Source organism: Zeus faber (assembly GCF_960531495.2).
Source record: "Zeus faber genome assembly, chromosome: 21".
Taxonomy (NCBI): Eukaryota; Metazoa; Chordata; class Actinopteri; order Zeiformes; family Zeidae; genus Zeus; species Zeus faber.
In genome coordinates this window covers 8,740,593-8,766,521 of record NC_137208.1, presented here as the reverse complement: position 1 = coordinate 8,766,521, position 25,929 = coordinate 8,740,593, and the positions used below count along the sequence as shown (strand labels likewise).

The following is a 25,929-nucleotide window of genomic DNA, read 5'->3' as shown; positions in this document are numbered from 1 at the left end:
TCGTTTTTTTATCAAAATGTGATGTCACTCAGACAGGTGGGGCGATGATGAGTTCCCGTTAACAAGAAGGAGGTATAACTTGTTTATTTTTTTAAGGGCTTAAACCGTTTGCCCCATTGGACTGCACTGAAGCACGGTGAGAAGCCGCAGCGGAGTGGTAAGTTTGGTAAGAGCGAGGTTGTGCTTTGGACGGCTATAACACGACGGCGGCCGCCATTCGAATAATGTCCGGGGGGGGGGCGGGGGGGGCGAGGAACGGCGAAACCTACGCGATGAATTAAAAAAGCGTGATGATTGACGTTACCTCAAATAAACAGCGCTCACAGGCGCCGAACGTGCCGCGCCAGGGGCCGGTGACCTCATCGCGCGTTTTCGGCAAATGTTCTTTTCCTGTCCCTCTCCCCAAATATTTTACATGTGGTGTCACCCCGGCGTTTGCGGCGGGGAGTGACAGCGCGCGCCCTCTTCGGCGCCCCCCGAAGTGCGTGAATGGACGGGGGGGGTCGGTGGAGCGGCGTCGGTTCTCCCCACCGCCCTCTCCCTCCGCCCGCTTGCTCCTTGCTTCCAACCCCACAGACCAAAGGAGACCAGACGAAGCGAATCTTCTGTCCCCCGTCCGTCCCGGTTCCCCCCCCCCCCTCCCCCCATGCCGTGATTCGCCGGTTCACCGTGTCACTAGTCGGTCTTCATATGCCACGGCGGCACTGAAAACCCTGCCTCTTTTTTTTTTAAAGTTGAAATGTTTTCGGCGTTGAAGCCTCTCCAATGTGGATAAATGTTTCCAGCCTCCCACGGGTGGGGGAAGCCTCGGGGGATGTTCACCCATCCCGTCTAATTAGCAGCTGTTTGGGGGTAATAGCCATCTGCCTCTCCTAGGTGAGACCGCAGCCTCCAGGCTCCTTTTTTTTTTTTTTTTTTTTGTCTGTTTGTTGCATTTTGGGTATTCTGCTGTTTTGCTTTGTTTGTGTTGGGTTTCATTTTAATGATGTTGATCACCTCCGCTGTAACAGACTAACAGCATCGCCTCCCGTACACACCTTTACTACTACTTTGTCATCATGTACACTGTACGTTCAGCCCTGTGCGTGTGTGTGTGTGTGTGTGTGTGTGTGTGTGTGTGCGTGTGTGTGCGTTACACAGTGGGTTGAGGAGTTCTGTATTTCGCATGGAGCATGCTCAGGCTGGAAGATATTGACAAAATTACATATCACAATACATATATGATTTTTTTGAAAAACCTCCGTCATGGATGTTTTGGGGATGGCTATCGCTGCTTTCATACGATGTTTGCACGCAAGAAATATTTGGAAAAACCGTCATTAGTAACGTGTAATGAAACTGCATTACTTTACTGTAGTGCAGCTTGAAAGACTACATTTAACTGTATTGTGATATGGCAAGACCCCAAATCCCAGAGGATATCTAGTGTCCCATCACAAAATCCATATTATCAATATATCGTCCAGTCCGAGCATTAATTGCAGTGTTGAATTAGTTTTTTTATTTGTTTTGGGGGTTTTTTTGGTCCAACTAGTGATACAGTTTATGTAGCTCAGCTTAAAACTTGCCAAAATCCTGATTTACGAACACAAGCACTTCAATCCAAAGCTATTTATTCCTCATCACTGTAGTTGTTTTGGGGTATATATATATATATATATATATATATATATATATTTTTTTTTTTTTTTTTATCGACCTCTGCAATGTGCTTTATTTTTAACTTTTTTTTTTCCTTTTTTCTATATAATAAACATTCCTTCCCATCGTCCCTCTCCATCCCAGTGGTTTCACAAATTCCCAGAAGTTTCACTTTCTTTCACCCGGCGTCGCTCTGTTCTGCAGATAAGCCCAAAAAAGTTTCTATGAGAGCGACTGAGAGGCTGCCTGGATGCAGGAAAGCGATTAACAGGGTGAACAGAAGTACTGAAACCGCATTTCAATGGAAACATCTCTGCAAAATGCCACTGACAATGGGGAATTTCCTGCCGGGGAGTATTTTGGGAACTCCCACATTCGGTAGCGGGAGAGCAGCTCGCTCCGCTCGTCTTTTACTTCTCTCTGTTTTGAGAGTGGGTTATCTTTTTTCATTCTTTTAGTTTTTTTGGGGGCTCTCTCGCTAGAGCTGCCCTCTCTTTGGCCTTCTTGCCGTTTTTCATAAACAACGCTCTGAGATTCCCACAGTTGTGGAAGGCTCCGTGGGTTTACTTTCCTGCCCGTTGCAAGTTGGTCTGGGTTTGTGCATTTTTTGGGTGTTTCAGCATGTACCTGTGTGTGCATTAATGGCCTTTTTGGAAATTTGCACGTGTATATGCCCACGCGGGTCATTAGGCCACGCTGTGAAGAGAAAGTCGCATTGAATGCCGTCGGTAAGAAAGAAACCCAATTTAATAAGAATAGGGTTCTATGAAAATTGGAAAATGCAATTTTCACCAATTGAATAAACCGAGCCGCGGTGAAGGCCGACTTTATAATGTCATTTTTGAGGCATTCCACTCGAATTCCTCATCGATTTTAGGAGTGGGATTTGGTGTTTGTGTTTTAAAGGGTTTTTTTTTTGTCATTTTTGTTTTTCATCATCATACATTTGATCTGTGTGGGATGGCTCAGAAAACAAACCAATATAAAAAGTCTTCCACCATCCAAAGCCGTTGAAGACTGACGTTCCCCGTCGTGTTGCAGTTTTGCTTTTTAACACGTGCGCCTCCCACTCAAATCTTTCTCAAACAGATTGAAGAGAGAGCGGAGTTCCTCAACAAGTCGGCACAGAAAAGGTAAAGGCGTGGATTGTGCATTGTTGTTCAGATGCCTCGGAGAAGTTTTACACTACGGCTTTCACGCATTTTTAGTTTTATATTTAGTTGTGCACGCATGTATTCATATTCTGTGTTATTAGTGCGACACGTGCATGCATCTATCGAATGGCAATCATTGAAGGTTCTTCTTGCGTCTGCAGCTCGGCGAAGGCGTCCCACTCTCCTGTCGTGTCCAAGATCGACAACAGGCTGGAGCAGTACACCTCAGCCGCTCAGGTCTGAGCCCCCGCCGCCCAAATACAGACGCTCACATAAATCACGAGGAGCAAAACTCAGACGATGCGCATCCCGGAGGCCGACTGGCAATAGACAGAGAGAGCCCGCCTCAATGACAAGGGAGCAGGCTGTCTGCGGGTCCTCAAAAATGTCTTCAATTCGGTTTGACAATGATGATTTGAGTCGCTAAATAGACTTAAATCTGAATTTAAGAGGTCTTAATATTATATTATTGTGGAAATTTGTCAAGTTCAAACGTTTCTGATGGCGTAAAAAAAAGTCTACCGCCGAACCGAATACTGGAGTCATTCCACGAGGTGGGTGGTTTTTGGCCTTTTTTATTTTCTGAATTTTTAATAGCAAAGACATTTTTTATTGATATTTTCCCACCTCAGGCACAAAATACTTATTTTCATTACTCATTACAAATGCATTGTGTGTGTGTGTGTGTGTGTGTGTGTGTGTGTGTGCGTGTGTGTATGGGGGGGGTACTATCAATTAATTTGTTAATAATTCTTACATTTTTTCATAAACATCACAAATAATTGGTTTAAAAACGTTTTTTCTCTATCTATTAGTGCCAGGGGCTGGATAGGTTGTGCTTGACGGACCCCATCAAACATTATAAAACATTAAAATGACAAACGATCAATAATAAATAATCATTCATAGTCATAACCGATCATAATTTAGCGGCTTTTGAATCGAGCGCGGTGATACTGCGGACGCGAAGGGAGAATCTGTCTCAAATTGTGTCTTTAAAGGGTCTTGAGCGATTGGAAAAAAAAAAAAAAGAAAAAGAAAGTGTGAAATGAAGCTCTGTGATGCCTGCAGACACCCTGAGGGAGTATCACAGCGTCGTGATCACGTCGATATCGTCCGTGTAAACGAACACGGAGGATTATTATTTGGCCCCGACGTGTTCAGCATGGGTGGCGAGCTGGGGGACAGGCGCCGCAGATCCCTCGGCACACACACTTTTTAATAACCCACATCCTGGCCGTCTACAAATTAAACCGCCCCCCCCCCCTCTGGTTTTCTCTCCGTAGAGGGAGAACAGAGAGTCCCGCTCCCCCCGCTCCGGGGCGGTGGACCTGCCCATGGCCACCGACAGCATACGCAACATCAAGAGCATGTGGGAGAAGGGCAACGTGTTCAGCTCGCCAGGAGGGGGCGCCGGAGCGTACAAGGTAAAAAAAAGCTAGCTAGGAAGTTAGAATTATTATTATTATTAGTATAGTTATTGTTATCATATTATTATGAATAATAATGATAATAATTAATATCATTATCGTTATTAATATTATAATATAAGTAATATTATAATACTATAATGTTATGAATAATAATACAAATGTAATGTAATTGATATTGCGCAACATAAAACATAAAAAACAAGAAAGACGCATTTTAAATGTTATTAATTTGAATTTTAAATAGTTCATATTTTTTATTTAATTAATTAAACAAAAAATGCAAATTGTTTAAGAGTATTGAAGTAATCCATTTTGTGAGATAATAGTGAGTTAATATCTCACTATAATGGTGAGATACTGTGTGTTTTTACAGCAGTAAATGCAACGGCTGTGCCTTGCGAGGTGTGGGGAATATTTATAATTAAAATGCAAGAGATTGCAAAACATAATTGGTGTGCGTGTGTGTCTGTGAACAAGCATGCATTTAAATATACGTTTCTTGCATAGTGTGAGCGGGTGCTTTTTAGTAGTTCAGGTGCTGGATATACTGTATGTTTTTGTTCTCCCATGGGTGTGTTTTTGGACACATCCTCCGTCTCCGTCTGACTGTGCATGAGTCAACGGTCGTAGCCTCCTCCTCCCCCTCCTCCATCTTTTTCCTGCCCCGCCCCCGTCGTCGCTGCCGTCGTCGTCGCGGGGCGGCGACCGCGCTCGGCCTGACCTCTGACCTCTCGCCAAACAGGAAACAGCTGCGATGAAGATAGGTGTGGCGGGCCGCATCAACGACTGGCTCAACAAAACTCCCGAGAGCGGCAAAACGGCGGGAGGAAGGCCAGCGGTAGGTCATCGCCATGGCAACCGCTTGTCCCCGCTGCCTGGGAAATGCACGCGTAGGGCTTCGGCAGGGGGAAAAAAAACGCCGTCTTTATACGGGACGCTGTAGAGGGAGAGGCTATTAACGCCACGGAGACAGAACCGCGCAAAATTCTGGAATACATCTGGGTGTCAAGGTTAAGGCATCTTTGGGGTGAAGATTAATGGGTCTTTAAAGGGATAAAAAATATATATATAAATTCAACCCGTACTGTCGCAACGTTTTAAGGGCTGTGCACTGCATAGTTACACGGTTTCAGGAAGAATAGAAAAGGTCCCGCGCTTTAGGGAGCGGATTTAACTGCACCGGCGGGTCCTCTGGCTGGTCATGAAAGTTGACGTTTTAGTCGCAGTATTTGGGTGTTTTTCCTCGAGCTTTGCCGTTTTTTTTTACCCTCGATATTTGGTCGGGACAAGTGTGTGGAAGAACTTGAAGAACTTAGCCCCTCGGTGTACATTCCCTCAGACGTTCTCCTCCAAGCCTCACGTCTATGGACCATATTCTCAGTGTGTGTCTGGCGCCACCTGGTGTTTACAAATACAAACCCCGGTGGTAAGTATGAGATATCACCCAGAATCAAGCCTTGAGATGTCACAGTATATAAATACATATATTACATTACACACACACACACACACACACACAGTATACGTCACAGCATTATTTATTTATTTGTTTTTTATCGCCATATAGCGGCAATATTTTTTCGTTATCGGTTTGGTATTTATGTGTAAGTGGAGAATTCTGTCGTGAGCGTTGCCTTCCAAGACGGAGCGTCTCGCCCCCCTGCTGATGCCGCAGGCTCTATTCTCACAGTAGATTTCATATCTCCCTCGCTCCCTTGACTCCCAGCCATTTCTCTACCCCAAATCCCCCCCCCCCCCCCGAGGGCCCATATAAGGGCCCTTTGAGGCTTGCAATCCAAATCACCGACCTCGAAATGGAGTAGGCGGAGGGCCCCCCCCTTGGAGATCCGCCGCGTGTCCTTGGGTGGAGGTGGGGCAAGCGGGGGTTGCAGGAAGATTCGGCGCGGGTGGAGCGCCGACTGTCTTCGGGGGAAATGCTTTCACGGAAACGAAGCGTATCACGACGGATCTTCCAGATGTTTATCTCACAGATGTGTGTGGGGGTGGGGGGGGGGGTGTCGTTACGACGTCAACGGCACGACTACTCTTATCCCGTCGGGTGCTTTTAACCGTACTCTCGTTGTTTATCTTCCGAACAGGGTGTACATTTCTATATGTGTTCACGATGTCTTGAGCGCATAATTCTGGTCAGTGTTGTTCTGATTTGAGTGTATTTTAGAGGTTTTCCATTGATTGTCTAGGGGGGAACACAGCGCCCCTCTCGAGCATGCAAAGTGCTATTACTAGGATTTACGCTTCCAACACCATTTGCATGCTCCCCTCAATGTGACACAAGGACAAGTAGAATTTCCTTCAGTAAGACTCTAGACTCTATATGAGAAACCGGGGCAACGCAGGAAGACCTACCCCGAGGCCAGAGGTTCGAGCCCTCCGCAGTGTACCACCCCCATCGTGATATTTTGGCCGCATTGCCTCGCCCTTCAGTTCGTCACCGGGGACGACCATCGCACTGATCATTGCATTAGATGGAAAAGATGGATCGTCATCGATAACATCTGGGAAATAAGCTGCGTATATCTGTAAGCACAACTGTCTGTCTGTCTGTCTGTCTGACTGTCTGTCCGTCCGTCCGTCCGTCCGTCGATCTTGTTATGATGTCTGTCTGTGTCTGTCTGTCTTGTAATGATTTCTATCTATCTGTCTATCTATCTGTCCGTCTGTGTCTGTCTTGTTATGATTTCTATCTATCCATCTGTCTGTCTGTCTATCCGTCTGTCTGTCTGTCTGTCTGTCTGTCTGTCTGTCTATAAAACATCTTTAATATTGAAACTAAATAACATGGCACCAGATGACAGAACTGCTTCGCTCTTGAAATTCCGGGGATTATTGGGATTCTCAGCGCCGTGCGTCTTCCTGCTCCGGTGACGCACACCGAAGTTCAATTCTCACCATTTCATTCCCGGTTTTCTCGAGCCGAATACGTCACGAGACGCCTCGTTTGAGTGAAGAGCTGTTGCGACGTGAGGACATCAGATCGTGAAAGGGATTAAAATGTCTCCACGATCCGCCCCGCCACAGAGACGGTCAGTGTGGTGCTACGCTGCACGTTCCCTCCAGTCGCGGTTCGATGGCACATAAACGCGTCCAAAGTTGTCTTCTCAGCCAAATCTCGAAATCGCACTATTTGCTAGTCCGCGATAGGTAAACCGGGAGGAGGGGGGATGACTGCGGTATTGTACGCTATGAGTGTTGAGCCACATACACAATGTGGCCCGATACGGAGCTGACGGGGCGCTACGTCCTCGGGGCAGATAGAACAGCTGATGAGTCCGGCAAGACCGGCGGAGGGGGACTGTGCATTTATGTCACCAAAGCCTGGCGCACGGACACTACTTTCACCCAGAGTCGCTGCTCTGCTAACCTAGAGTAGCCTAACCTAGAGAGAGACTAGCTAATTGTTAGCATTAGCTAGCAAGCACTAGCCTGCTAGTGTCTTTTACTACCTTTTTTAGGCAACTTCCATTTTTTTTCTGATTCCGACCATCCCATCATGACTATCAGGGTACAATTTATGGCTACAAATCCGATTACGACTTTCATGTGTTGGGCCCACCCCTATTAAATAATCAGATTAAAATTTGCGGTAGGTGGCAAACCGGAATATCTAGTAGGTTAACATCTGTAAAGAGGTTGGTTGTTCAGAGAGGTAATAAAAGGTCAGGTCAACCTTTCAAATAACAATAAATCAAATTCTCTAAATGACAATGTTTTTCCACTCAAGTAGCTCGGCTGATGTGATCAAATCGGATGTGCGTTCGTAAGTGCTCTGAACATGTAGCTTTGTTGCCCGTCGGCAGTTTTCAAATGCTGATAATATTGTGAAATTCTGAAGATCTATTATTTTACTGAGAGCTTTAGCGAGGCCTCCATGTCATTATGTTTTGTGAGCGAAACATAACCTTGAATTGCTATTTGTGTTGGAGTTGGCAGCATCAAGCCCAAATGAAACCATTAGCATAACACAACACAAGTGAACCTATGGTGTATGCCAATTCGGGGTGTCAGCGTACCGGAAAATGCATCCTGCTGGAAATAAAACTGACACGAGGGACGTGATGCAGTTTATGTATTAGAAGAAAACAACTGTTACCGATATGCGCTTCCAACCCAATCTGGGTTCGGCAGATGCAGCAAGTTCTCAAGATGCTGTAAATTAAGAGGGAAGTTGTCCTGACAAAGGCCCTCCCTGTCTGCGTGTGGGGAGGGGTGATTTTAACCTGTGTTCGTCGATTGCTCTAATGAACAACAGGTGCACGGCCACCCTTGCTTCTGGGCCCCGTTCACTCGACCCAATGCAGGTGTGGCTGCTTAAATCACACCATCCCCACACTGCATACCCCCAACACCAAACTGATGCTAGGGAGAGTCCCTGGCCGAAGCCTACCCACAGGCAAACAAGCAAGAATTAAATAAATACAATTACACTAACTCTGAAAAATAACCAAATGATAAAACGACCCGACTCTGAAACAGGGTTTACCATACCTTAAACAACCACTAGTAACAAACCAAAAAAATGAACCCAGTCCCCTTTTCAGGAGACCTGGAACAGCACGGTCCATGAGGCAACCCTCCCCCATGGGCGACAAGCCAGACTCCCCTCCTCCCATCCAGAGCGCGGTGCCTTGGGCTGCTGTGCTGCTGGTGGAGGTGTAGCCGAGCTTGGCTGTTGCAGGGGCTGCTGATGGTCCTGCCAGCGGCAGCTTGGAGGAGTTGCTAGCTGCCCGCGGTTACCCATGGTGGCTGCTGCGGCTGCTTCTCCCCCGATCCTCCGCTGGACATCCGCCGTGTGCTGCTGCTGCCAGTTGGGAGGGGGCTGGTGCTGTGGCCGTCCGTTGACCTGCTGGTGGCTCCAGTGTGGCCAGCCCTTCTGTGTCCCTAACCTGTGCCGGGAGCACCACAGTGGAGGCCAGTGGGGCAGTTCTGCCTGTCACACGCCTCCTGAGCAACTTTTCTAGGGGCTCAGAGACACGGGCCATGGTAAAAAACGCACCAGTTTATTGGAGAGACTGGCAAGATGTAACAAGCTGGGAGCGGATGAAAAGTTGCCGTGACAAAGGCTCTCCCTGTGTGTGGGGATGGGCGATTTTAACCTGTGTTTATCGATTGCACTGATGAACAAGAGGTGCAAGCGACCCCTGCTCATGGGCCAAATTAACTAGACCCAAGGCAGGTGAGGCTTTTTAAATCACACCAACCCCACGCCACCGGGATATAACAGGCCTTTGTCAGGGATAGCAGGATTACTGAGATTGTAGTGAAAAATAACAGACCGCACTTCCTGGCACCCAAGGTACTGCCAGCTGGCTAGGTTTCCATGTTCTCCCATGTTCATGTGGGTTTACTCCCACCCTAAAAGTGTGCAATTGACCAAGGCATCGGTTCAAGAGCTGGAGTTACTCTGTATGGCTGCCCAGTACTCCTAAATAGGATGCCTTAAAGGCATTAGACAATTTCCCGGCAGGGATCAATAAGGTGAATCTTCTCTTTCATCTAGGACCTGAAGCCTGTTGACGTCACTAACAAGAGAAGTCTATGGGAAAACAAAGGCGCTACCCCGACCAAGGTAACCTCCTTTTGATTTTCAACAACTCACCATATTCATTGTCAGCAACACCAGGAGAAAACATCAATAAATCAAGAGAATAATGAACATGTCAGCAAGAATACCAATATCATCACCCTTGGAAAGCGCCAAGCTCTAAACATGCCTCCTGGGATGCCTGGAGACAATGGATTTCATTTCTGAAACATGAGTGGAAGTATTGTGTGTGTGTAAAATGTGAATAAACTTAAAAAGTTAAACCTTGCCCTAACTTTTTGTGAAATTGACTGGTGTCTCATTCAGGGTGTCTCCCTGCCTTACGCCCATTGCAAGCTGTGATAGGATCCAGCCGGCTGTGACTGTCAGCAGAAATAAGCCAAAATGGCCAAAAATGGATGAATAACCTTTTGTCCTTCTGCCCCACAATTCATAAATGAGCCCCAATGTCTCCCAGTGCCTAGACATTTCTTGTGATTTCTCATGACTTCAGTTTCCAGTCTCCCTGTCAACTGAGGGAATGTTTTGCATCGAGTCCCAGACAAGTGGCCAAACAAATGTTAAAATAACCGCATAGTGTTTTCAGCCTTGACCGAGGGAGCACTGGGAATAACAAAGGCTGTTTGTCTGTTTGTTTTTTCCCCCTCAAAGAACTCGCATAGCTAGTTGCCTTCATCTTTAAATCTGGAAGAAGCCCGGAGAGGTAACAAGAAGAGAAAAGAAGTGCAGATGTTTCTCCCCACATTTTTATTTTTATTTTTTCCAAGCGCTTATCACAGATTGATCGATCACTCTCTGTTACGAGCAAAGCTCTGCTCCCCTCTGCTGTGGTTGGACAGCGTTGGTTCAATGAATCATAATGATAATAATAACCATGTTGAAAGGGTTTCCTTCCAAAATGCTCTTTATAAATAAGGGGCATCTACGCTGAGAATATTATTGCAGGTGTGAGTAAAACCTTACTTTTCACCTCTGCGGAGATTACTTGTTATTTTCTATAATAATTGGAACACAGGTTTTCAGTTGTTCGCCAAGAGACATATACAGCATTTTGCAATGAAACCCATTAATCACATAGCCCCGGTTTTAAATTCACAAAGTCCCAAGGACAAGGGAACGCCGGAGCCCCCGGTTCCAGCTTGTCCACGTTGACTTTACAATCCTCACAACGCCGGAGTTTACTGTAAAAGCTCGGAGTCGTAAAACTTTTAACACCGTGTCTGTTGTCCAACTGCAGGCTGAGCACTTTACTTTCCACAAATGCCCGTACCACATTGCCCTCGCCTTGTTCTTCTGAATGACTTTGCTCACAGCCCCCGCCGCCTCACTCTTGCTTTGATTTCGCATTCATCGCAACTTCATTTATTTATCCTCATAAATGATCGATGTAAAGGACTTAGTTAACTGTTTGGAGCGATGTCTTCATTTGAGGAGTACACTTTAACTATAGATCAAGGCCTGTCTGTGACTTTCTCTCTTTGGGTTTCAATCACTACTCCCTCTGTCAATGTTTCTGTGTATTTATATCCGTCCGTATCACTCTCTTGAGTTATTCTTACTTTGAGTTATAGTTAGTCTCCGTAGCCGTGAGTTTGTTTTTTGGGTTTGGGACGCTCACACCGCCGTGATAGAAGCCCCTGGCAGTCGCTTTGTCCTCATGTGCTCCTAATAGCTTGTGCCGAGCCAACGTACAGCGTGGACCAGGGTCTGTGGGCCAGGGTCTGTGGGCCAGGGTCTGTGGGCCAGGGTCTGTGGGCCAGGGTCTGTGGGCCAGGGTCTGTGGTCCACCACAGTGAGTAGCGGAGTTGGAGGGCACTGAGGCGGTGGTCTGCACTGACGTAAAATGGGCCCTGGACAGGAAAGGCAGCGGTTAGCTCACCATGTTATTAGCAAAACCGTGCTATGCCGTGATGTCAGGGGAAGGCAAGATGAAAGAGGGGACATGATGATGATGAGGATGATGATGAGGGCGTTTTGTGAGATCTTAGTGTCTACGTCACCAAAACCCCTCGGGTTAACGCTGCTTTCGTTCAGATCTTAGATATCGCCTTGTGGTAAGCGCTTGGTGCTTTGGTGGGATGGTGGGGGACTTTTTCACATTTCAACAGTTCTACTTTGGGCAGTGTAATATAACAATATCAATTTTCCCTTTCTTCTCTTGTGCTCCTTCACTCCCGTCTTCCCACTCTCTTGCAGATGACGGGCAGGGGGGAGACTAAATCAGTCACAAATGGTGAGTACATAGCGCCACCTGAAAACCCTGGTGACCCGGTTTGCGAATGTGGATTTTCTGTCTCCGTCGGTGTGGGAAGGGGTGTTGATTGTGCTTTATATAACCCTGTGGATGGCGTGAAATACTTCCTAACGGTACCTGAGCGTGGTCCCCTTGGGTGGAGAGAGCGAGCCATTGAGTCCGGGAGAAGCACAGGGGACGCGGCTCCTCTCACTTTATGATTGGCGTTGAGTGGTTTTCGAGGCAGCCGTGTAAAGGTTAAGTGTCCGCGCTGTTAAACCGGCCTCTGGGTTGTTGATGGATACTTGAGGGTTGGAAGTTGATAACTCTCCGGTTAAAGGACAGTCTCCATCCATCTACGCCTTCCTGCCAAAGGCCCTATGATTCACAGCGCACCTTTTGTCCCAAACTCCCTCGCTGCCCTCCCAAAACAACCCTACACTTGCACTTGTCCCCGGAAGCTGCAGACGGCCATAAATCTCAAAGTTTTTCTTTCTATTTCTATATTTATATATATATATATATATATATATATATATATTATTATTATTATTTATTTTTATTTTTTGGGGTGTATTTTTAATTCTTCTTCTTCTTCTTCTTTTTTTTTTTTTTTTTTCGTTCAGCCTCACGGTGCACGGCATATTAGGATGCCGCTAAAGCATTGTTTGCTATTTTCAAATCTGGACATACTGCAGTCTCGTGGTTTAGCTCTCGTAGAGGGCAGGGAAAGAGTCCGGTCTTGAGGGATTCCAGGCGTGTCTGCACTATGTGAAAACACACACACACACACACACACACACACACACACACACAAGAACCATGCAGAACCATTCTGATCATGCAATTACCTTATACAGTTATACAAGTATATGGTTATATATTGGGGAGAGAGAGAGAGAGAGAGAGCAGGAAACAATTACCTTAAAAATAGAAAAAAAGTGATAATCTACAATAAATATATAAATATGTTTCAATTAAACAATTCAGCAATGTAAGATAAACCTAAATATCTACTTAAAAAAATTGAAAAAATGGCAATATACAATAAACCTTAAAAAAAACACCTCTGTATAACTGCCATTTTGACAAAAGTTGGACATTGTGCCAGTTTGCATAGAAATATATACAGTATATATATATATATATATATATATATATATATGTGTGTGTGTGTGTGTGTGTGTGTGTGTGTGTGTGTGTGTGTACATAAGCACTTCACATACACACAACCTATCCCGCACGCACACTCTATATTCCTCCTTGTTCTGTCTGGTGAGCGTTGGAACCGGGGCCTCCGCCACGCTGCTCCGTCGCATTACTCTCTGGGGCTGTGGGAGATTAGCACGCCGTCACACTCTGACCTGGGGCTTGACGGAGAAGAGCTTTTAAGACTCCTCGAACAGCGTGCGCACACACGTGCGCACACACACACACGCGCACACACACACGCACACAGACACACAGCCGTACTTACAGTGCACAGTATGGAATGATGACGCGGCATGTCAGCTGGTTGCCGGCTGGGTGGAATTGGTTTATTTCACTCGGTGTGCAGATTTTCTTTTGGGGGGGGGGGAGAGATTTGCCACCTCGTCGGGCTGCGTACGCTCCTCACCCCCGTGACGGGCTCTTCGTCGATGATCAAGCGTTCGGAAGTGCTTTGGTTCAGGCACACGGGGGCTTTTGCTGTAGCCGCACCCCTGGCATTTTGGAACGGTCTGCCTTCGGCCGAATCAGTTGGCGTCCTCATCTACCTCGCCTACAACTGTGATCGACGTGTTCCTCAGCGTTCTGTGCCGTGCTATCGTGTGTGTGTGTGTGTGTGTGTGTGTGTGTGTGTGTGTGTGTGTGTGTGTGTGTGTGTGTGTGTGTGTGTGTGTGTGTGTGTGTGTGTGTGTGTGTGTGTGTGTGTGTGTGTGTGTGTGTCTGGGGAAGGAATCAACGCACCTCTGTATGTCTGAAAGTGCACTGCATCTATTACTGTTGCTTCACACATTTGGAAATGCATGGAAGGCATTCGGAAAAAAAAAGCAACTCCTTTACAATCACAGCAGTGCCTGACCCCCGACTTCATTCCAAAATATCGAGTCCCTCGAGTACTTTGTGCCCGTCCTCGCATGCTGCTCTGTGCTCTTCCTTTGAATGCCTTTAAGCGGTCGGGCTTTTTGACCTCCGGTGGTTTGACGTGTTGTAAGGGACCTGCCTTGTGTCTTCCACCAGGTATGGGACACTAATGTCTGCAACGGCTGCTGCAGCCGGGGGACCAAGACCCTCCACGACTCTTCCTTAAGACTACCGCTGCGTCCAAGATCGCATACTACGTCCTGGTTACTACATACTACATGCGCACCATAGTGTGTGGGTAAAAAAAAAAAAAAAAAAAAGAACAATGTATTTTCGGACACGTCGCGGTTGTTGCCGCGGCGACGTCGTGTCGTCACAATGCATTGTGGGATACGCTTACCAGTGTGGTCCCCAGTGCACGGTGTGGGCATACTAAGATATTTCACCACTTTTGGCGTACTAGTCAGTGCGCACTATGGTTTTGGGCGTAACATTCCAACTCGGCGTACTAGATAGTGTGCTCGTACGCTAGTGTTCGACTTTGGGCGCAGCACTGGTCTTTAGCACCCAGTAATGATACGACACCCATAAGGGGGAGCCCCGAGAACCCAAAGGACGAAGGAAACGCTTTCCAAGTGCTGTACTGACACGGCACGGTGTTTTTGCTGACTATAGTGCGTTTGCACATGGATCTCTTTACATTCCAAATAGAAAACAAAATGCTGTGAAATTTGGACATTTTTTTTGATCATCATAAATTTTATTTTTTGCTGTATGTGATCATTACCGGGAACAAAACTAAAATTTTGTAAAAAAAAATATATATATATATATTTTTTTGCTCCTCGCCAATCATTTTGACAGAGATTGAAGTCCACATACTGTACGAAAAAAAGATAATACCACACCAGTTCTCTCCCTCTAAACAGTTCCTTCTCCATCTTTTTTATTTTATTTATATTTAAAGCAAAAGCTTCACACGTGGCTATTTTATTCACCCGTTCAGGATAGAGATAAAAGCACTTCTAGAATTTAGCGGATTTCACCTTTTATAACGTCTTACCAATAGTGCATCAATGGTCTGAGTAATATATGTTAGCACAAGTGTTGTTTTGAATATGAATTATTATACTGTATCTTATATATCAATTTTATACTCATTTAAAAGAAAAAGGTATTTTACTTTTTTTTTTTTTGTATATTCCGAAAAAGAATATTCACCAACAGGCAGTTTAAAGGAATTAAATTCAGTGATGGGTGATCGGAGGAGTTTTTAATATCCACAAATACTTAGTGTAATTTTTTATTTATGCTCTTTTAACTCTTTTCATCCCTCTTGGGTTTTTTCTCAGCTGTTTTTTTAGAATTTGTGCTCATGATCACTTTAAAAATAAAATCTTCGTAGACATTCCGCCCTTGCTTATACGACAACTTGCCTTTTGCTTTTTTGGGAAGCTGTAGGACATAGTGTGTAGTAAATAGGCCACAAGAAAAAAATAAAAATGCATATCGCATAGACCTGTAGAGAAACTGTACAACCAATGGAAATGTACCACTACGTCGTTTTCCTTTGCCTTATGATTGCAAAATTAAAAATAATTCGAAAGTATTTTTTACGGAATTGGTAGCTGAGGTGGCCCGGTATTGGCACCGGGAGTATCATATCACATTTCTTAATTTTCTCGCGCTTTGATAAGGATATGAACATTTCTTCGGGGCATTAAAATAATTCCATGTTCTGCTCAAAAACTCTTTGACAATCACATTCCACGGCTCCCGAAAAAAGAAAAAAAAAAGAAAGAGCAGAGCGGGGGGAGCTTTGACCAAAATATTTTGTACTTGTGGTTTATTATTATTATTATTTTTTTTTTTTATACTGTGGTTAAGTATTTGCCTTATTGATATTATTTTAATTTTTTTTAACAACTTAAGTCCATCTCTCTTTTTATTTGATTATTTTTTATGTCGATATTTAACCAGACACCTGTCTTTTATGAAGAGATAAGGCTATGCAAAGCACACAATCTGTTTCTTTCTCTCCAAGCACTCGAAAAATGTCATGTAAAAGTGGATTTTTTTTTTTTTTATATCCAAGCGGATGGATGTTTGTAAAACATTGTACCACTGATTCGGCGACAGCAATAAAGACGTTAAGGAATTCCAACTGGTCAAGCTCCTTTTTTTTTTCATTATTATTATTATTATTATTATTATTATTATTATTATTATGTTTTACTCTCGTCCTCGCACTTTGTCTTGTGTCTCTAACAGGAGAAACAACCGCTCCGACCAAGCAGGGAGCAGCATCGCGGTCACATGATTCAGACAGGGGACGTAACGTTATGCTCTGAAGGGGCTGATTGAGCGGCGACTGATCGTGGATTAGAGAAAATAAAGCCGGCTTCACATCGAATGCGTGAGCGTATCTGGCAGTGGGATCCTCCTCCTCCTTAGTGGCCGCCGTGTGAACTGCGTCTGGGTTTTGCATCACAATGTGAGGCGATAAAGGGAGAGTTTTTTGGGTTTTTTTTATCCAGTACAACAGCGAGTACTTCGCTCAGTTGGACATTTCCATGAATGAGCATTTGAAATGTCCTTTATGTGGTGTTTGCAAAGTGTGGAGGAGAAAAAAAAAGACACACAATTCACTTATTATAATTGTAAAAATTAAGATTTATTGTTAATGACTGCCAATGTTAACGTTAATAACGTTATTTTAAATACACGACTTATTTACTTCTTTTTTTTTTTCTCGTTTTAAGCCCAGTTCCATTAAGATCTTGACCGACGTCGCTTCTGGTTGGCGCGTCGGACCAAAACTTGTCGCATGAGTTGAAAAATCTGGAGGCATTCATTCCGGAGCCTCGATCTTTGCGTCCGACTCTCCATAGGAATGAACGGACTTCCGGTTTGTTGTTGTCGTTTCTCCTGTTTGGTGTGAAGCGGGCTGAAGACCCACGCTACAGCTCCTTCACAGATGCAGGTTTGTATAGTAAAGGTAATTGTAGGATGTCTGTTCTAAATGATCTTTGATCAAAGTGACATGTTTCGGTAGCTGGGCCGACACGTTTTTTTACTCAAACTTTTCGGTTTTTCTGGTTAAAACAATTTGAGAAAAACAGTTCTATTGAAAAATGTTTAAATATTTCAGTTCAGTTCAAAATAATTTATACTTACATTTTTTTGTTTCAAATAAAGTAAATATCCATGCAAATATTTCCAATAAAAACCATATATTGGTAAAAGTTAAAAGAAAAGTTTAAATATATCTTTTTCCTTTTCAAGGTTTAAATTACAATATTCAGAATATACAGCATTGAAAAATATTTACAATAAATACAAATATTCCATTGTTATGCAGAAATAAGTTTAAATATTTTTTAGTTTTTTAGTTTTAGTTAGTTTTGATGTATATGATAACTAGTGCAAATGGCATCAAGTCCTAAAATTAATTGCACCTCCTGCTAGAATTAATGTAATGGAAATGTTATTAATTCCAACTTAAATTCAAAACAAAATCATGAATGTTAAATGTGCAGTTGTCTGATGGGTTTGGCGGCCCAGTCAGACTGTGGAAAGGATTAAGGATGTGTTTGTTTTTTAATGTGCTCTGATTTTGGTTTCAACGTGTTTTTGGGGTTTTTGCGTCGTCGGGAGCGTGCTAAGCCGGGCCCTGGGCCGGGGATGCTGCTTCATGCTTTGGGATTTTCTCTAATACTGACTAACGCTAGACGCAGCAGCCGCAGCATTCCAGCGCCGGCACACTGTTATTCCAGCGCTTCTAGCCAGACGCAGGCTGACCGCAGCGCATTAAAGCAAACACACTTCTAATACCACGGGCCTGGGAGCAACGACTGGGTTTCCATCTCAAAATTTTTTTTTTTTTTCAGCCATATGGTGAAACCCTTCTCCTCACACCCTCTCTCATATGTCTTTATCTCGGTCTCTCTGTCTCCCTCTCGCTCTGTCTCCCTCTCTCTCTGTCTCTCTCTCTCTTCTTCTCCATTAACACTTTCTATGTTGAGACTGTTTCGACTACCAGAACATTTTCCGTTTGTTTTAAAGGAGTTTGGGGTTTACAGTTGAAAAGGGAGACTTGGGTAGCGGCTGAGAGAAGGGTGGACAAGAGGAAACTGCAAATGATATCCCTGTATTAGAGTCCGACCGATACATCGGTTCGGCCGATATATCGGTCATTATTTGACTTTTTGACCACATCGGGTTCGGCAGTTATGCCGCCCACATGTCCTGATTTTTAAATAAGTATAATAAACTAAAAAAAAACATTTATTATTAATCCTTTACTTGTATGTTTTAGACTATTTTTAAGTTACTCAAAAACTCAAATAAATAACTTCACTCAAAAAGTAGCGCAGAAGCCAGCCATTTGTTTGCACTCACGGATATGGCTTTCCAAGCAGATGCTGTGTTTATGGGAAACTCTGAAAACAAGTTTGTTTCGGAGGTGACCAGGCAAACACTTGAACTCGAAAAATGATTTTTTTTTAAATTTAATTTTAAAATTGTTAAAATCTTTTGCATTTTTTTTTATCCATCAAGTTTTTTGTGGGTTTATTTTTATTTGTTTGGTTATAAGTTAAAATATCTCAAATATAGGACCTTTTCAAGTTTTTTAAATTGAGTCAATTGTTTTGCAAAATATTGGTCAAATCATTGACTTGGACTAGGACTAGGACTCCAAATTCGGGATCGGGATCAGACCCAAAGATCGGTCGGGCTCAAAAATATATATAGGTGATACAATTTTTCTATCGTCTTACGATATATATATTCATATCACACAGCCCTAATATAAATTATAAAATATTTAAATGTTCAACATTGTCAATGTTCAAATTACATGTGTCAGTGTAATGTTACCCGCTACCTGGACATTGTCCTGATTGAATGACAACTCTGTCAGGCGAGCTCCTCGCTACCTGACGTTTTTTCAAAGAGAAGCACTTGTTACCCTCTAGCTGGTCACACACACACACACACACACACACACACACACGCACACACACACACACACACACACACACACAGTATGATCAGATCAGGTCATCATGGCGGCCGCAACTGCAAAATTTCATTCGATAATTTTCATTCAATCAAATCACTTTGTATGAGTCTGTTCATAACTTTTTGAGATATTCTGCTACAGGCAGACAGACGGACGGAATGTGATGAAGTTTGATGTTGGAGTCTGACTGTCAGTATTTCACTGTTGGAAGTGATGGGGACCGAATATTTTTTTATTGAGAATAAATTACGAAATATATATAGCTTTTATAAAGTAATTTGTTTCATTACATTTATATTTTATTGAATATCAATAATTATACAAATTCAATTAATTTGGCCAATAATATCATCATTAGACAGGTACTTATACCTTGTCTTTTCTCTTTGAAAAGACCACAGATACTGCAGGTAAGACTGCAGTATCTTGATTTGACTTTCCTTAACTAAGGACTCGACTTGACTTAACATAACCTGTGACTTGACTTGACATAACCTGTGACTCGACTTGACATCACCTGTAACTCGACTTGACATAACCTGTAACTTGACTTGACATAACCTGTGACTTGACTTGACATAACCTGTAACTTGACTTGACATAACCTGTAACTTGACTTGACATAACCTGTGACTTGACTTGACATAACCTGTAACTTGACTTGACATAACCTGTGACTTGACTTGACATAACCTGTAACTTGACTTGACATAACCTGTAACTTGACTTGACATAACCTGTGACTCGACTTGACATAACCTGTGACTTGACTTGACATAACCTGTGACTTGACTTGACATAACCTGTGACTTGACTTGACATAACCTGTGACTTGACTTGACATAACCTGTGACTTGACTTGACATAACCTGTGACTTGACTTGACATAACCTGTGACTCGACTTGACATAACCTGTGACTTGACTTGACATAACCTGTGACTTGACTTGACATAACCTGTGACTCGACTTGACATAACCTGTGACTTGACTTGACATAACCTGTGACTTGACTTGACATAACCTGTGACTTGACTTGACATAACCTGTGACTTGACTTGACATAACCTGTAACTTGACTTGACATAACCTGTAACTTGACATAACCTGTAACTTGACTTGACATAACCTGTGACTTGACTTGACATAACCTGTGACTTGACTTGACATAACCTGTGACTCGACTTGACATAACCTGTGACTCGACTTGACATAACCTGTAACTTGACTTGACATAACCTGTGACTTGACTTGACATAACCTGTAACTTGACTTGACATAACCTGTAACTTGACTTGACATAACCTGTGACTCGACTTGACATAACCTGTGACTTGACTTGACATAACCTGTGACTTGACTTGACATAACCTGTGACTTGACTTGACATAACCTGTAACTTGACTTGACATAACCTGTAACTTGACATAACCTGTAACTTGACTTGACATAACCTGTAACTTGACTTGACATAACCTGTGACTTGACTTGACATAACCTGTGACTCGACTTGACATAACCTGTGACTCGACTTGACATAACCTGTTACTTGACTTGACATAACCTGTGACTTGACTTGACATAACCTGTGACTTGACTTGACATAACCTTTCAAGATTCAAGAGTCAAGAGGTTTATTCGTCACATACATATACATACTTTCATACATATATGCAGTGAAATGTAATGCAACGCACCCGGTGATAACACACAATATGTCCTAGGAAAAAAAATGATTTCTAATAGACCTGACTCCTAAAACGTAATACAGTAAGTTGAATACTTATAGAATAAAATAAAAATATATAGAATAAAATAAAATACAATAAAAATAAAATGAAATAAAATGGAATAGATAGAGGGAATATGCTTTTGCATATGTATGTATATGCTTATGTAACCTGTGACTCGACTTGACATAACCTGTGACTTGACTTGACATAAACTGTGACTTCACTTGACTTGACTTTCCCAAGGATAATTAACTTGGGACTTGCTTGGTCAACCGTAAGGATCTGAGCCACTTTGACGAGGACCAATCTGTGATGCTAGACGACTGGGTCAGAGCATCTCCAAAACCACAGGTCTTGTGGGGTGTTCCCAGTATGCAGTGGTTACTACCTACCAAGAGTGATCCAAGGAAGGACAACCGGTGAACCGGTGACATGGTCGTGCGCCCAAGGCTCATTGATGCACGTGAGGAGTGAAGTGTAGCCCGTCCGGTTCGATCCCACAGAAGAGCTACTGTAGCACAAAAAGTTAATGCTGCTATGATAGAAAGGTGTCAGAACACACAGTGCATCACAGCTTGCTGTGTGTGGGGCTGTGTAGCTGCAGACCGGTCAGAGTGTCCATGCTGAGCCCTGTCCACCACTGAAAGCACCTACAATGGACACGTGAGCATCAGAACTGGACCATGGAGCCATGGAAGAAGGTGGCCTAGTCTGAGGAATCATGTTTTCTTCTACATCATGTGGATGGGCGGGGTCAGGGTCCGATCCGATGGAGCATCTGTGGGATGTGCTGGAACAACAAGCCTGATCCATGGGGGCCCCACCTCACAACTTCCAGGACTTCAAGGATCTGCTGCTCACGTCTTGGTGCCAGACACCACAGGACACCTTCAGAGGTCTTGTGTTCAGAGGTCATGCCTCCATGGCTCACAGCTGTTTTGGCCGCACAGGAGGGAGCTACACAATATTAGTGGTTATTTGTGGTGGTGTTAATGTTGTGGCTGGTGGGTGATCCTAATGTTTAGCTTGGACTAGGCAAGCTGTATTAGGACGCCCCTTTTGGACTTGGATTAACCCCGCACATATAACGGACTCAGTCATTTCCCTTGTGAATTAAATTTTTCTCAATAAAATGTTATGTTAAGTTTTCATTTAGTACATCACTTTGTTTCTGCCATGAGGGCTTTAAAAACACCCGAAAGTAAATGTTCTCATTTAAACAGATCTGAGTAAATAGATCACAGTAGCACTCGAAGGATAATGGTAATTTAGTTTAAGACTTAAGCTGATTGTTATAAGCGGGGGACTCTGTCCCAGCTGTTGTGGCTTGGAGCCCGGCACTCTGGGTGCGTCGGGGGATGTCTATCATGGCTCTGTCCTGGCTCCGTCAGCAGAGGGAAGGGAACCAAATCTGTCCGGGAGGTGCTGGGAGACTGGGCGGTGGTGGAAACCGAAGTTAAATTAATGTTACATTTAAAATGCAATAATTGTTCTTTTTTACAATTGTTAAAAAAATGAGGAGAAGAAGAAGATTGAGAACGTGCAAAAATTGCTGATATGTTTCTTTGGCGTAGGTTATTTTTTGGGGCAATTTTTTCACATTCCCCAGACTCACTCCTCACATGTTGTTTGCAACCAAGCGAACCAGGTGTGAGTTTGTAGAAGATTGGAGAACGTGGTAAAATTGCCGCCAAAAGAAAAAAATTGCACAGGTGACTAAGCGATTTTTTGGGAACTGCAAATTTTTCAAGCTCCCCAAACTCACTGCACACATGCTGTTTGCAGCCAAGCTGCCCAGGTGTTAGTTTGGAGGAGACTGGAGAGTGTGAAAAAATTATAGTCAAACAAAATTTGCATTGGTACAGTTCCCTATGCGATATTATTCCAGGGGGAAAATTTTCCCTGTTGCCAAAACTCACTCCACACTTGCTGTTTAAAACCAAGTGGCCCAGGTGTGAGTTTGGAGAAGGTTGGAAAACTTGAAAATATTGCTGAGAAAAGGGAAACATTTTTGGGGCAATTTTTTCACATTCCCAAAACTCACTCCATACATGCTCTTTGCAACCAAGTAGCCCAGGTGTGAGTTTGGAGAAGATTGGAGAACATGAAAAAAATGCAGCCAAAAAAAAAAATCGCATAGGTATCTATGCGATTTTTTTTTTCATGGGGCCAATTTTTCACGTTCCCCAAACTCACTCCACACATGCTGTTTGGAACCAAACGGCCCAGTTGTGAGTTTGGAGAAGATTGGAGAACGTGAAAAAATTGCCACCAAGAAAAAAATTGCATGGGTATCTATGCAATTCTTTTTCCTGGTGCAAATTTTTCACGTTCCCCAAACTCACTCCACAGATGCTGTTTGCACCCAAACAGGTGTGAGTTTGGAGAAGATTGGAGAACATGAAAAAAATTGCTGAATTTTTATTACCTCTGCAGTTATCTTTTTTGGGGCAATTTTTTCACATTCCCCAAACTCACTCAGTCACACTGCCACCGACAGCATGCCATAGTGGCTGTGTCAGGTGACACAGCCACTAGGTTATTTATGGCTGCGTTTTCATCGTTTCACCGTTACATGTTCATATTGCGATGCAATAATTCCTCTTACAAGTTCTGTAATTGGTCCTTTTTGTATTATTCCTGTTTGCGTGTATACTAGACTATGATAAGCAAAACTACGAAATAGTTCAAAATATTCTATGCCTGAGAACGTAAGAAAAGACATACTATTCTCTGTCGAAAAACGTCAAAATATATTATGACTAAAAACGCCCAAAAACGACGTCGAAAAACATCAAAATATACTCTGCCGAAAAACATGAGAAAACGACATACTATACTATGTCAAAAAATGTAATAATATATTACGACTAAAAACGCCCCAAAGACGACATACCATACTATGTTGAAAAACTTCAAAATATTCTATGCCTAAGAATGTAAGAAAAGACATACTATACTATGTTGAAAAACTTCAAAATATTCTATGCCTAAGAATGTAAGAAAAGACATACTATACTATGTTGAGAAACTTCAAAATATTCTATGCCTAAGAATGTAAGAAAAGACATACTATACTATGTTGAAAAACTTCAAAATATTCTATGCCTAAGAATGTAAGAAAAGACATACTATACTATGTCGAAAAACTTCAAAACATATTATGACTAAAAGCACCCAAAAACGACAAACTATAGTATGTCGAAAAACATCAAAATATACTCTGCCGAAAAACGTGCGAAAACGACATACTTTCAGTCTATACTATACGTCGAAAAATGTAATAATATATTGTGACTAAAAACTCCCTAAAATGACATACTACACTAAATCGAAAAACATCAAAATATACTCTGCCAAAAACGGCCAAAAACGACATACTATACTATATCGAGAAACTTCAAAATATTCTATGCCTAAGAATTTAAGAAAAGGCACATTATACTATGTCAAAAAACTTCATAACATATTATGACTAAAAGCACCCAAAAACGACAAACTATAGTATGTCGAAAAACGTCAAAATATACTCTGCCGAAAAACGTGCGAAAACGACATACTTTCAGTCTATACTATAAGTCGAAAAATGTAATAATATATTGTGACTAAAAACTCCCTAAAATGACATACTATACTATGTTGAAAAACTTCAAAATATTCTATGCCTAAGAATGTAAGAAAAGACATACTATACTATGTTGAAAAACTTCAAAATATTCTATGCCTAAGAATGTAAGAAAAGACATACTATACTATGTCGAAAAACATCTAAATATATTATGACTAAAAATGCCCAAAAACAACGTACTATCCTATGTTGAAAAACGTCAAAATATACTCTGCCGAAAAACATGCAAAAACAACATACTATGTTAGAAAATGTAAGAATATATTATGACTAAAAACGCCCAAAAACGACAAACTATACTATGTCGAAAAATGCCAAAAATAAATTATGATGAAAAAAATTGAAATACAACATACTATCTATGTGGAAAATGTCAAAATATATTACGTCTAAAAATGGCATACTATATATGTCGAAAAAATTTCAAAATATACTACATGGAAATACGTCCAAAAGCGACATCCTATAATATGTCGAAAAATGTCAAAATATACTATGCCGAAAAACATTAAAAGAGTCAAGATTCAAGAGGTTTATTTGTTACATACATACACATACATATATGCAGTTAAATGTCTTTGCAACGCACCCGGAGACTATGCACAATATTTTCGAAACCAAACATAATAGCCTAATTAACCCAATTTCTACCAGGCAAACTCACTGAAACGAACTGATTCCTAAAACGTCACGCAGTTAGAGAATAGAATAATATAAATAAAATAAAATTTAAAAAAGACTCAAAAAGGTAATACAGAGTGGGGTTACAAAACACAAGTAAAGGGAACAGAGTTATGTATATAAAATACGCTATTTGTATATACAGATAAGTGCAGTAAAGTGCATGTGAATAAAGTGTGTATGGAGATATACAGTACAGTATACAACAGTACGACACGGCAATACAGTAACACCGAACAGAACAGCAATACAGCGCAGTATGCGGTAACCCAGAGCAGTGATACAGTAACTTGCAGTACAGTATGCAGTAACCCAGAACAGTGATACAGTAACTTGCAGTACAGTATGCAGTAACCCAGAACAGTGATACAGTATGCAGTACAGTATGCAGTAACCCAGAACATTTATAGAGTAACTTGCAGTACAATATGCAGTAACCCAGAACAGTGATAGAGTAACTTGCAGTACAATATGCAGTAACCCAGAACAGTGATACAGTAACTTGCAGTACAATATGCAGTAACCCAGAACAGTGATACAGTAACTTGCAGTACAATATGCAGTAACCCAGAACAGTGATACAGTAACTTGCAGTACAATATGCAGTAACCCAGAACAGTGATACAGTGCGGTACAGTATGCTGCATACAGTACAGTAACATAGTGGAGACAGTTCTTATGGCTTGTGGGAAGAAACTGCGTCTCAGTCTCTCCGTTCTCGCTGTGTGGCTGCGGAGGCGCTTTGCTGACCGCAGCAGATGGAACAGTCCG

At 42.6% G+C, this 25,929-nt stretch overlaps 1 protein-coding gene across 4 annotated transcripts in view; it reads left to right on the top strand.

The window, feature by feature from the left end:
- The window catches only part of cald1a (caldesmon 1a), a 70,422-nt gene extending 54,172 nt beyond the window's left edge, over positions 1-16,250 (top strand). For 3 of the 4 annotated variants that reach the window (XM_080022399.1, XM_080022397.1, XM_080022398.1), the window contains 7 exons: positions 2,731-2,774; positions 2,957-3,032; positions 4,082-4,222; positions 4,971-5,066; positions 9,747-9,815; positions 11,988-12,024; positions 14,248-16,250. In XM_080022399.1, the coding sequence (XP_079878525.1) occupies positions 2,731-2,774; positions 2,957-3,032; positions 4,082-4,222; positions 4,971-5,066; positions 9,747-9,815; positions 11,988-12,024; positions 14,248-14,261 (477 nt within the window). In that variant the 3' untranslated portion in view covers positions 14,262-16,250. Of the gene's footprint in view, positions 1-2,730; positions 2,775-2,956; positions 3,033-4,081; positions 4,223-4,970; positions 5,067-9,746; positions 9,816-10,442; positions 10,495-11,987; positions 12,025-14,247 lie in introns of all 4 variants that reach the window. The other variant, XR_013844700.1, reaches the window with a different exon arrangement.
- Positions 16,251-25,929: the final 9,679 nt, after the last annotated feature.